The 13,954-nt window shown below is 41.6% G+C and overlaps 1 protein-coding gene across 6 annotated transcripts in view; it reads right to left on the reverse strand.

Moving 5' to 3' along the window:
- Positions 1-13,954, reverse strand: part of fat3a (FAT atypical cadherin 3a) — a 176,971-nt gene that overhangs the window by 97,320 nt on the left and 65,697 nt on the right. For 5 of the 6 annotated variants that reach the window (XM_026192658.1, XM_026192655.1, XM_026192657.1 and 2 more), the window contains exons 3-4: positions 8,008-8,331; positions 4,340-4,401 (exon numbers count right to left, since the gene is read on the reverse strand). In XM_026192658.1, the coding sequence (XP_026048443.1) occupies positions 4,340-4,401; positions 8,008-8,331 (386 nt within the window). The remainder of the gene's footprint in view (positions 1-4,339; positions 4,402-8,007; positions 8,332-13,954) is intronic. The other variant, XM_026192656.1, reaches the window with a different exon arrangement.

Consider the following 13,954-nt stretch of genomic DNA (forward strand, 5'->3'; position numbering starts at 1 on the left):
CTTCATATGAGCTCTTGCCTTACAGCAGAGGATAGTCCCAAAATACAGGCTGAATTGCCTTAAGAATTCATTTGTTCTAACATCAATCAAGCTTTTAAATTACAGGTTTTAAAGTTGTTAATTTTTTTTAATATAACGATAATGCAATTTGTGGCAGCACGGTCGCACAGAGATTAGTTGCCTCACAACAAGAAGGTCCTCCCTTTGGTGTCAATTCCACCATCAGCCCGGTGTCATTCAGTGTGGAGTTTGGATGTTCTCCCTGCATTTGCGTGAGTTCTCTCCAGGTACTCTGGCTTTCTCCTACAGTCCAAGGATTCTCTACGACACCGTGTGTCCACAGGTCACCCGTCAAACTGTCGCTCTCCTGCAAAACTTCATCACCCACCCACCCTACAGTTCGGACTTCGCACCCAGTGACTACCATCTGTTCCCAAAGTTGAAAGAACATTTGTTCAGAAGGCAATTCTGCAGCAGTGAGCAGGCATGACATGGGCATTGTAAAACTGCCACAGCCTCTACAAAAATTCATCAACTGAAATGGCGATTATGTAGACAAATAGATAAGTCTTCAAGCTTTAAAATTATGTAAATATTATGGGAAATAAACAGTTTTTTGTATTTCTAAAAAAATTGGGGCTCTTACTTTTGGGATTGGCCTCGTACTTTCAGCTCTCTCTTTACCACTACAGACCAGTATAGCATCTGCATCACTCCAGCTACAGCCTCAATCAGTCTGTTGATTTCCTGCTCCCCTCTCCCCTCACTTGTAAACAAGACCCCGAGATACTTAAATTCCTCCACTTGGGGCAGCAACTCATCCCTTACCTGGGGTGGGCACTCTACCCTTTTCCAGCTAAAGACCTTGGCCTCAGACTTAGAGGTGCTTATTCTCATTCCCACCGCGTCACACTCAGCTATGAACCACTTCAGTGCAAGCTGGAGTCCAACACCCACTGGAAACAAGTCTGACTTATTGCCATCAATGCAAATCTAGCTCTTGGTTAAATAAGATCCGAATGCCCCACAGCAACAGGCCAGAGACTCCATACTCCACAGGCACCTCCCAAATAATGTTCTGAGGTAGAAAGCCTTCTCCAAGTCCACAAAACACAGGTAGACTGGTTGGGCAAGCTCCCACACACCCTCAGATATCCTCAAGCTGGTAAAAAGCTGGTCCAGTGTTCTGTAACCAGGACAAAAAACACATTTTTCCTCCTGTATCCAAGGTTCAACTAACAGACGGACTATCCTTTCCAGCCCCTGGTAAGGCTTTCCTGGGAAGACTGAGGAGTGTGACCTCGCCATAGTTGGAGCACACTCGCCGGTCCTCTTCCTTAAAGATGGGAACCACCAAACCGGTCTGCCAATATAGTGTACAGGGTTCATACGCCTTTTTTAGGGTCAAATTCAAGCACTTTTAAAGCACTTTCAAGGTCCCTTTTCAAGCTTTTCCAGCACATGCCCCCCCCCCCCAAAAGAAAGAATGCATGTTTCAATTTGCATCCCCTCAGTAAGACCATGTGAAAATTAGGACAAATCATCCTAGGTGAACTTAAAACACCTTTGCTCACCTTTTGTTAAGAAATAGAAAAACAAACCACACAAAAATACTGCAAAAGGAAACGTCGCCTTATATACATAATGTATAAACTCAAAATGCACATTTCACTTAAAAATTAAGATGTGAACAAATGTGAACAAATCAACTTGTTAGAGATATTCTTCTCCTGTTGAACCCCCCCCCCCCCCCCCCCCACAAAAAAAAGAAATAAATAAGTCTTCTCGTCAGAAATTGATGCTTCCTTCCTGTGTGACAAAAAATAGGAGACAGATGTTTGTTTTAAGTTAATTCCCAATAAAACTGTTCTATTGCTAACTACATTGCTGTCTGTATTATTGTTGAAGTCCTAAACGTCACCTTTAAACATCATGTACAGTCAGACAGGCATGGAGAGCAGCACTGACTGGGAGGCTTTGAACAGATCACATAGTTCAATTCAACATATAAGACTTTAAGAATGCACAAGTATCTACTTAAAATCTATTGAATTTATCATCTGTGATATTATTATGTACAATTCCAATGTATTTTGTTCATCTCCCTTAAATAAACAGGCAGCCTTACAGTATGAAATATTCATATACAAATGCACATATAAATGTGTGTACTGTCTCAGTGGCTGATAGTGCCCCACAGGCCTCGGTGTTAGCTTGAAGACATTCATAATGTTTAAGTAGTTTAATGTGTCGGTGCTGACGATAAACACATTTTGAATGAAAGCCGGGGAACTTTGGTAGCACAGAAACAAGAGGCTATTCTTTGTGACCATATGGATCAGTCATATTACCATTATTTCAAATACTCCAAAAACCTGGGGTCCAGGATATAATTGGCTGTTTTTGACTACTTTTGATTTGGCCTCTATATTTCACCTTTAAAAACTTTTATCTTGCCAATCTGTTATTTTCTCATTTTGACATACTGTATCAGCACAATTTATCTAAATTCAGACAAAATTTAAAATACAAGTAGAAAGTGATATTTTTGCCTGTAAAAACCACAAGCATGTTTAACGAATCATTTTCATGACTTGAAATGCAAATGGGGCGATCGTGGCTCAAGAGTTGGGAGTTCGCCTTGTAATCGGAAGGTTGCCGGTTCGAGCCCCGGCTTGGACAGTCTCGGTCGTTGTGTCCTTGGGCAAGACACTTCACCCGTTGCCTACTGGTGGTGGTCAGAGGGCCTGGTGGCGCCAGTGTCCGGCAGCCTCGCCTCTGTCAGTGTGCCCCAGGGTGGCTGTGGCTACATTGTAGCTTGCCATCACCAGTGTGTGAATGTGTGTGTGAATGGGTGGATGACAGGTTGTGTAAAGCGCTTTGGGGTCCTTAGGGACTAGAAAAGCGCTATACAAATACAGGCCATTTACCAAATAGAAATTGTACATTTTTAAAAATATGCACAAGTTTTGCAAACAACAAAGTTATATGGTACTATTTACCTAAAAATGCAGCCAAGGCTCAGACGTTTTTTATATAACCATTTCAAACTATTTACAGAAAAATCAGGTGTTCTGCGTCAAATAAGAAGGCACAAAAACTACTTATGGAACTCCAAAAAATAGTTTGTGTCCACTATAACACAGATGAGAACAGCACAGGGATAAACCTGCAGGTTCTGACAGCAGCTGTGTCACTCAGGGTTTACACTTCAATCTGCTTTTGGTGGCTTTTTTGCAGCATCTGTCACATTCACTAGTAGAACTGACACACTCACAAGCAAAGCGTGTTTGCTAGCGCTCTCCTTAGAAAATGCCGTTTTTACCGTTGTTTAAAGCTTTCACTTGAGTAAATTAACTCATATCACTGCTAAGTAATGTTAGCAAAGTTCACAGCATATTCCATAATAGCGCTGCCATAAGGCATCACACTCAGTGCATCAATCATTTCTCCAGAGAGTTTGATAGTTAGCAAAATAATAATCATATTTTTTTTTTTTTAAATAGCATGTGTAACGTACACGTGCTGGAAAATTATTTACTAGCACTCACCTATCATGCGACTGGAGAGCGCAAACTCCGCCATTGTTGTTTTCCATCAAACACTCATTAAAACAGCAACCTACAGGTATGTTAGCGCACTCATCCCCGACTGTCCGAGGGAGGGGCGGGGTCATATATTGAAACAGACAGAGGGGCAAGGCAGCCCAGGCGGGGAAATTTTGCCTCTACATTTTGCGACTCATTTTATTTCTCTACCTGATAAGAAAATTATTCAATCAGATAGCTATTTATTGTGAATGAAATACAGTTACACTTTCAAGCACTTTTAAGCACCACATCTGAAATTCAAGCACTTTTCAAACCTTGAAAAGACAACATTAAAATTCAAGCATTTTCAAGGATTTCAAGCACCCGTACGTACCCTGAGTGTATCAACAGAGATTTTCATGTGACATTGTAGAGACATGTCAATTAAGAAAACTCTACAACTCTTAGAGCCTTTCATCGCCTCAGTTGAAATTGGCACTAACTTCTAGGCAGTCTGACGGTCTTGTTCCATGGCCTCACTAAACTCTTCCCAAAACCAAATTTTTGCTTCAGCCACTGCTCAAGCTGTGTTCCACTTGGCCTGCTGGCACCCATTGGCTGATTTTGAATTCCTGCAGGCTAATCAAGTCCGACGGACACTTTTTTTCAGCCTGATGGCTCCCTGTCCACCATCTGCTTTGGGGGTTACCACCCTAACTGGCACCAACCACCTTGGAGCCTTGCACCTTGCAGGTGCTGAACATTTTTCATTCATCTCTAAATCTCTAAAGCTACAAATCTTTCCTTACCTCTAAAATATGCTCTGTTTGTTGTTCACGATCCAGTTTCCTGGAGGTTGTGGTGATCAGACCTGAGAAATAAACAGTAGACAACAATTAAACTATCAAACAAGAATTTAGGAAATGTGAAATCTGTTTGCTGATAATTCACTGGAGATAACTTAAAAATTAGTGCTGAGATTTGCCACGTTAATGCAGTTATGCCGTTAACGTCACTTTATACATTTTGGGTCAACTCTAAAGGGTGGTATGCCTGGTGGTATTCCAGGCTTATGTGGATCGTCAAAACAAATTATAGCAGAAGACAGGTCTCCTTCATGCCTACATTATGATACCTGGGTTATCTTCTAGCCCTGATTCCTTCTGTATCAAAACAACTCTCTAATATAGTCATATGCTGTGTCCAAATTCAGGGGTAGCATTTGTAGGCCACAATTTTGGGCAATTATGTCACAGTGACGCGACGAAAGCTTTCCAAATTTGAAAAGTCCTCCAAATGTGGCAACAAATGCGTCCTACTTTTCCCCAGATTTGAAGGTTGAGTTGCGTGTATCCTTGGTAGCCTACCATATCCCATGATTCATTGCGGGTCACACAGGAGGATTTTTCTTATAACAATCGCGGACGAAGACGGAGGTAATGCGGGAGAGGAATACACTTTTAGAGTCAATTTTGATTTTTCCGAATTAACCTTTTGGTGATATGTTTGAAGTAAATAACAAAAACAATAAAACAAGAATATTTATAATACATCAACAAAAATCAGGACTGGGATCCTCCTAGTTAAAAAAACGGTCCAGGACTGGGACACTCAGGTTAATCCTACAGTACAAGGACAAGGGTCTGGTCTGGTTAAGGAAAAGGTGGAGAACAACATAAACAGTTTTTGTAGAAAGGTATGATTTCATTCATTTGAAGAGATTAAAGCATTATTCTGATTATTAAGCTTAAGTAAAATATACAAATAAGTTGTGAAAAGACTTAAATTTTATACACTTTATCTGTGTAACTAAGCTTTTTTGTGAACTCAAAAATAACAATGTTTTCAGCTTTGTGACATTTTTACAGCCTATCTATGCACACAAATAAGTTACAGGATCAAATGAATAATAGAAAATAAATAGAAATAGAAAAAGTTCTTCTATAAGTTTCAAAGAGATTTAGTTTACACATTTTATATGAAACAGTAAATGTGCACAATCATTCAGGCACTGAAATTATCCATGAAACTAGTAATTCCTAAATGCGTGTAGATTAAAGGAAATTATTTTACCTGCATATGATTGTCTCTGATGAGCTTAAGGTACAAAACATGCCGGCGATGACAAAGTTTTTCTAGCTCCAAGAGAACTAAAAATGTACAAAAAATGGAGCGACATTTCTGGGTCCATTTTAAAGTTTTCACACCGTGGTGCTGGCGACCGGAAAAACATGGAAGTAAGGGCGGACTTGAACGAAGGCTAGATCAGTCAATTCAAACTGTCGGCCAGCTTTGACTTGTTTTGGCTTATGCTTTGGTCTTTCCTCTCATTAGCATTACTACGTCTGTAATGGCTATATTTTTCAGTGATCTGTCTATGATATATCTACATGGCAATACAATGACTAATACTTTTAATTATTTTAAAAACTATGAAGAACTTAACTTAAAACTATGAAGAAGTGGACCAAGCACTTGGGACAAATTACAATCCTGCCTTGACTGCACAGACTGGAGTGTTTTTGAAGCTGCAACTTCCGATTTGAATGAACATACTGACATCATACATAAGTTTTTGTGCAGACTTGTGTGGGCAGACTAAGACCTTTTGCAAATGCAATAATAACAAACCATGGTTCACTCCAATTCTGAAGAAGCTGCGCCAAGAAGGACCAAGGAGGAGACCTACAGCAGCAGGGGCTGGGCCCTGTACAAGTAGGCCAGAAATGAGCTGAGCAAGAAGATCAGGGTAAAAGGAACTGAAGGGAGAAGCTTAAAAACAACTTCTTAGCCAGCAACCCTACACCAGTTTTCAGAGGCCTGCAGCACATCCCCAGCTACAGGAGTGCATCCCAGCACCCTGAAGAGAAGCCGAATGGCTAACAACCTTAACACCTTCTACTGCAGATTTGAAAGACAATCATTCATACCTCCCACCGGCTCACCCTCACCTAATGCCTACACAAAAAAAACTACTTGCAGCCCTCATCCCCCTCCCCTCTGACCCCCGACCTGCATTAAAGATCCTTGAGGACGATGTGTGTCTGCTCTTCCAGAGACAGAAGACTAGAAAAGCTCCAGGACCTGATGGTGTGTTTCCCTCCTATCTGAAAGTCTGTGCCAACCAACTGGCCTCCATCTTTAAGAGATCTCTGGAGCTGTGTGAAGTCCCCTCCTGCTTCAAATGCTCCACTGTCATCTTGATCTCAAAGAAGTCCACCAAAGGATTAAATGACTACAAGCAAGCAGCAGGTGAGCACTGAAAAAGCATCACATCCCACTAAGACCATCAGCACCGGCCTCCCCCAGGGGTATGTTTTTTCCTCACTGCTCTTCTCCCTCTACACTAATGGATGCTCCTCAGGAGAATAATCTGTGAAACTCTTTAAGTTCATGGATGACAGGTACATCCATGAATCCACTGTCTGGTCCAGAACATGCTTACACATAACTGGTTAACAGTCAGGATGATATTTTCTGAGCCAAGGGAGTCCGAACAGAATGTCCCAAACTTAGACAGAATAGAATAAATAGAATAGATAAATAGAATTAGTAGGATAATATTAATAATCAAGTATAGGCAGGGAGGCGTCTTCTCTGTTTTATTCCAGGAAAGGAGCAGATACGGGCGAGGTCAGATGTGAACGGAGAGAGGAGAAGATTCACAGGGAGACAGAGGGACCGCCATGCCGCTTCCGGAAGTAGTCATAATAATACTTGTTATTGTAAAACTGTATAGCCCAATCTGAAGGTCATCCTTCATGTGAGGCAGGTGGCTGATTTCACACCGAGGTCCAGCGCTGTAAACTTGTAATTTCAATTGTTGAAGCCAATTACATATTTTAAACCATAGACATTCTCCTGTACTTCCTTAAGAAAAAACTGAACATGTCATACCTGGAGCTCACCCTGCTCAAGACAGTGGAGATGATGGTGGACTTTGAGAGACCTACTACTAATTGGTTTTGCCTCATGGGGATGTTTTTATTTCCACATTATTACCCCCAGTTTTGGGGGTCTATTATCCAATTACATGAATTTCAGTATACTTCTACTCAATTGTAACCGTTGTTGTTAGGATTAAATTACTTGGATGTCTTGATGCATGCTCAATTATCAAGCTAAGTAAATCCCTAAAGGTTGATTCTGTTCATCTGGACATAGCGTTTTGAGTGGGAGAAACATTTTGTCGCAGTAATTGGTTACTGCTTTGTAATTTAGTGGTAATAACTTAGAAATTACCATATTATTAGGTTCTTGTTTCTGCCTTGTTACCCTGCTATTATCACTTTATTACCAAGCTGTAAGTGTTACTGCTACTTGTTATGCACAGCAGACAAAAGAAAGATAATTCATTAGTGAAAAAAATAACCTATAACCTAAACCTATAATTACAACTCCTGGTTTCTAATTAAATTTGCTTATGTTAACATATAGCACTACCTTTTTGATGAAAGATGCACACATGCTTTCTCACCAGTGCGGGTATTGACGGTGAAGAAATTCTGTGGGTTTCCACTAATAATGCGGTAGTTGAGCCTCTCAGCAGTAGTGGAGAGTGTGGCATCAGGATCTTGAGCCTCGATCTGGATTACAGAAACATCACGTGGAGAATTCTCAGGCACTGAGGTTCGGTACAGAGGTTCAGAAGTCAACGGGGCGTTGTCATTAACATCCTCCACCTGGATAAATACGTCAATACTGGTGAACTGAGGAACCACACCGTGGTCGGTGGCATAAACTGTTAGCCAATAGGAGTCCTTGCTCTCTCGGTCCAACATATCAGTGGTGTAGATCACGCCTAATAGGGGAAAAGACAAAAAGAACAAGAGCAAGAGCTTACTACAAAAGTATCAAAAAAAGAAATGCCACCTATTCAAGTAATGCCAAAGCTGTTTTACACTGTAGCTGTACAACTGGCTAGTTCTATTTTAAACAAGAATAGAAATTTCAGTGAATCATTTCCATTTTGTAGTTCAGCAGGTAGAGAAGGTCATTTAATAATCCGAAGATTGGTGGCTCAATGTTAGCCCCAGTCTGCATGCCAAAAATCCTTGGGCAAGAGGACAACCCCAAGTTGCTCTGATACATCCATCAGAGTAATACAATCCATGTTTCCATGTCTCTGTATTTATGTTAGACATAGACTTTATTTAATCCCACACTGGGGAAATTCACTTGTTACAGCAGCGCAAGGGACAACAAGAAAAGGTGAATTAGAGATGCATTAGAAAACAATAAAAAATAAATAAGAAAAATAGCCTGGAAATTAAAAAAAACGGAAAATGCTATACTATGGACACATGGGTTACTATATACATTAAAATACACAAAGATTTTCCTTTTAATATATACATAAAGTACAGTGAGAATGATCATAATATGAATGTATTTATAAACAGTATTTATCCTATAGGTCTGTATAGCCTGACTGACTCAATCAGGTCGATCCCCGGGCTCTCTGTCCTGGTCGTTCTGTCCTTGGGCAAGACACTTTACCCTACTTGCGTACTGGTGTTGGCCAGAGGGGCCGATGGTGCGATATGGCAGCCTCGCTTCTGTCAGTCTGCCCCAGGGCAGCTGTGGCTACAACTGTAGCTTGCCTCCACCAGTGTATGAATGTGAGAGTGAATGAATAATGGTATTGTAAAGCGCTTTGGGTGCCTTGAAAAGCGCTATATAAATCCAATCCATTATTATTATATCAGCAAATAGGCTACCTATTCCAGAGCCCACAGTTTTTAGTGGTGATCCACTCAAGTTTAATCATTGGAAGTCATCCTTCCAAGCTCTAATTGAAAAGAAAAACATTCCAAGCTCAGAGAAAATATTCTTCCTTCAGAAATCTGTTGGAGGAGTGGCTAGAGAGGCATTAGACGGTTATTTTCTGATTGGTTCAGATACTGCATATGATGCTGCATGGGAACTGCTCAATGAGCGATACAGCCAGCCTTTTATGATTGCCAAAAGCCTGCCGAGACAAATTACATGACTGGCCAAAAACAGCGTGAAGAGAGAGCGCTGACGTAAGGAAATTTGTGGACTTTTTACACAGTTATGAATGTGCCATGGCTCACAATGAGAGTCTGCGTATTCTTGATGATGGCATTGAAAATCAAAAACTGACAGCCAAGTTGCCTGACTGGTTAAGCAACAGATGGAACCAAAAAGCCACGCAGTATCAGCTAGAGCAGGGGTGGGCAACTCCAGGCCTCGAGGGCCGGTGTCCCTGCAGGTTTTAGATATGTCCTTCAACCAACACAGTTGATTTAAATGGCTAAATTAGCTCCTGCAGTTCTCCAGAGGCCTGGTAACGAACTAATCATGTGGTTCAGGTGTGTTGACCCAAGGTGAGATCAAGGTCAAAATGATAATGAGAATGGTGAGCAAAGATCCCAGAACCACACGGGGGGACCTGGTGAATGACCTGCAGAGAGCTGGGACCAAAGTAACAAAGGTCACCATCAGTAACACACTACAACTGCAGGGAATCAAATCCCGCAGTGCCAGACGTGTTCCGCTGCTGAAGCCAGTGCATGTCCAGGCCCGTCTGAAGTTTGCCAGAGAGCACATGGATGATACAGCAGAGGATTGGGAGAATGTCATGTGGTCAGATGAAACCAAAGTAGAACTCTTTGGTATAAACTCAACTCGTCGTGTTTGGAGGAAGAAGAATACTGAGTTGCATCCCAAGAACACCGTACCTACTGTGAAGCATGGGGGTGGAAACATCATGCTATGGGGCTGTTTTTCTGCCAAGGGGACAGGACGACTGATCCGTGTTAAGGACAGAATGAATGGGGCCATGTATCGTGAGATTTTGAGCCAAAACCTCCTTCCATCAGTGAGAACTTTGAAGATGAAACGAGGCTGGGTCTTCCAACATGACAATGATCCAAAACACACCGCCCGGGCAACAAAGGAGTGGCTCCGTAAGAAGCATTTGAAAGTCCTGGAGTGGCCTAGCCAGTCTCCAGACCTCAACCCCATAGAAAATCTGTGGCGGGAGTTGAAAGTCCGTGTTGCTCGGCGACAGCCCCAAAACATCACTGCTCTCGAGAAGATCTGCATGGAGGAATGGGCCAAAATACCAGCTACTGTGTGTGCAAACCTGGTAAAGACCTATAGTAAACGTTTGACCTCTGTTATTGCCAACAAAGGTTATGTTACAAAGTATTGAGTTGTATTTTTGTTATTGACCAAATACTTATTTTCCACCCTGATTTACGAATAAATTCTTTACAAATCCTACCATGTGGATTCATGGATTTTTTTTTTCACATTCTGTCTCTCACAGTTGAAGTGTACCTCTGGTGCAAATTACTGACCTCTGTCATCATTTTAGGTGGGGGAACTTGCACAATCGGTGGCTGACTAAATACTTTTTTTTGCCCCACTGTATTCCCCACCATGGTGTATACCACCCTCAAAAGCCAGAGAAACTGCGAGTGGTCTTCGATTGCTCGGCAAGATTTCAAGATATATCATTGAATGACCACCTTCTTACAGGGCCAGAGCTCACAAACACCTTGGTGGGAGTTCTTTGTAGATTTCGAAAGGGCCCAGTCGCTGTTATGTGTGATGTGGAATGAATGTTCCATCAATTCCATGTAAAGTCTGAAGACCAAGACTACTTGAGGTTCTTATGGTGGGAGAATGGTGATCTCGAGTCTCTGCCATCAGTTTTTTGGATGAAAGTCCATTTGTTTAGAGCAGCTTCCTCACCTGGCTGTGCCAATTTTGGACTTAAACATCTAGCCACAGAAGGTCAGGATCGATTTAGCCAAAGCACTGTCAAGTTCATCTGAAGAAATTTTTATGTTGATGATGGACTGGTGAGTGTAAGGTCTGATGCTGAGGCAATCGAGCTGATTAAGGAAGCGAGAGAGTTCTGCAGTGCAGGCAAGCTTAGACTACACAAGTTCATTCCCAACAGCAAGAAGGTATTGGAGTCAATACCAAAGGAACAGTGTGCTGACATTGTCAAAGAGCTGGACATAGATTTAGGGGAGCCGCTCCTAGAAAGAGCACTGGGTGTGCAATGGTGCGTATCCTCTGATGACTTTCAGTTCAGAGTAACTGTCAAGAAACACTCAACTCAACCAATGGTATCATGTGCAATCCGAAGACAATCCGGCGGACCATGCTTCAGGAGGGTTATCGGCAGATCAGCTCGTTGCTTCAAATTGGTTCACTGGCCCAGACTTTCTGTGGGAAAAGGAGCTACCCACCAGAGATGCTCAGGTGGGAGAGGTTAGTGACAATGATCCAGAACTTCGAAGGGCTCAGATGTTCAACACCAGGTGCAAGGTTAAATAGAACATTGTTGGACCGCCTGACTAAGTTTTCTGACTGGAAAAGAGCTGTTAAGGCTATTGCTTGTCTTAAACGTCATGCTAAGCAAGTCAAGGGTCTTGGTCCCAAACTCAATGGAAGTACAAGTGTTGAGGAAAGACAACAAGCTGAACTTTTCATAATCAGATTGGTCCAAAGAGAAGCATTCAGCAGTGAAATCAAGAATTTACAGCAATGCAAGGACGTAAAATCCAAAGACAAAACAAACTAGCTATGCAAATTAAGTCAATTTTTGGATGAGCAGGGTGTGCTGAGATTAGGCGGCCGCTTAACAAAAAGTGATCTTCATCCACGTGTTAAACATCCTGCCATTCTGCCAAAAACAAGTCACGTGTCTTCTTTATTGATCAAGCATTATCATGAGAAAGTACAGCATCAAGGAAGAGGTATGACTGTAAATGAATTGCGATCTAATGGGATATGGGTCATTGGATGCAGCAGTGCAGTTGCCTCACATATCTTTAAGTGTGTCACATGCAGGAAGTATAGAAGGAACACACAAGATCCAAAAATGGCAGATTTGCCAGAGGACAGAATGGAAATTACCCCTCCATTCACATATTGTGGCATGGATTGCTTTGGACTGTTCTATGTGAAGGATGCAAGAAAGGAACTGAAGAAGTATGGTCTTCTCTTCACTTGTATGTGTTGCAGAGCTGTACATCTCGAAATACTTGATGTGTCACGGTTCTGGGTCAGTTTGACCCAGTATTTTGAGTTGTCATGTTTTGGTTTGATTTTGTATTTTGTATTATATTCTGATTCTTGTTCTTCCTTGACTATTATTAGAATTCTATGTTTCAGTTTAGTTAAGGGTTTAGTTCTTAGGTTTTGTTTTGGTGTCCTCGTTTTTCCTGCAGGTGTAGTTTAGAGTCTTGTCTGCGTCTTTGTGTTGTTATTGTCACGGTCCTGGGTCTGTGACCCAGTGTTTTGAGTTTCTTGTGCCTCTGAGTTTTTTGTATTATGTTCTTAGTTCTCTTTGTTGTCCCAGCTTATTCTTTAGTGTAGTGTCTTAGTTTGGTTTTCTTGTATTCTGTTTAGTTCTCTGAGTATTTAGTAGCTGCCCTCTGTGTCTCTTTGTTGTTGGTGTTGTCTGTGTTCTTAGTTGCTCTGTCTCCCCTAGTCTAGTTCGCGTCTCTGTGTCATACTTCCTGTTTTACATTGAAGGTCCGTGTCTTATGTGAATGTGTTCAGTTTACGCTTCCTTGTCTTGTCAGTTCTTATTTCCCCCAGCTGTGCTCTCCTTCTGTGTCTCATTCCCCTCGTTGCTTCCCAGTGTATTTAAACCCTGTGTTTCTCTGAGTCTGTGTCGCGTCGTCCCTCATGCTGTGTGGATCTCCCTGTGAGTTTTAGCTCATTGTTTCCCAGTTTAGCTTAGTTTACTTTGTATGCTCGTTTTTCTGTGACCAGCAAATAAAGCTGTGATTTTGAGTTCATCCCCTGAGTCTGAGTCCTGCACTTTGAGTCCTCATCTCCTGCCTGCCACACAGCATTTCATGACAGTTATTTCCTTTTTTACTTTGAAGGTTCATGTCCATGTGTGATGTCAGCGTGTTCAGTTTTACTTCTCCCCTGACTTTTTATCTGATCTAGTCCTCAGTTCAGAAAAAAAGTTATATAGTGGGTTATTTTAACATCAATATATAAGGCTCAACCGCAGTGGAGGGGTGGTGCAGTGGGTTCAGAGGCACTGGTAGGGGAGTCTGCTTGACGCAGCTGTGGGTAGATATTTAATCATGCCTCTGCTGTCTCTAAAAACAGTAGCATGTTGGGAGAAGGAGAGTACTGAGCTGGATGTATGAAAACAGAGCAGAGGAGCAGTGAGTTTTAAGCTGTGTTATTTTCAGCCAAAGTGTGTGAATAAAATAGAATTTGCACTTATCCAAGCGTCTCCAGTGTCAAGTTGGGTAAGTCAGTAATATTAATCCCGGATCGTAAATGATCGCATTCTATTTTAACAAACTCTGGAACTGTCCTGATATATGTCTTAGGAAATGGACATTTAACAGTACTCCCTAAAAACACTATTTTTGAGTGATCATATTTAGATAATGTTTAATTTTTTGAAT

The sequence above is a fragment of the Astatotilapia calliptera genome, chromosome 14, assembly GCF_900246225.1.
Source record: "Astatotilapia calliptera chromosome 14, fAstCal1.2, whole genome shotgun sequence".
NCBI classification, from domain to species: Eukaryota; Metazoa; Chordata; class Actinopteri; order Cichliformes; family Cichlidae; genus Astatotilapia; species Astatotilapia calliptera.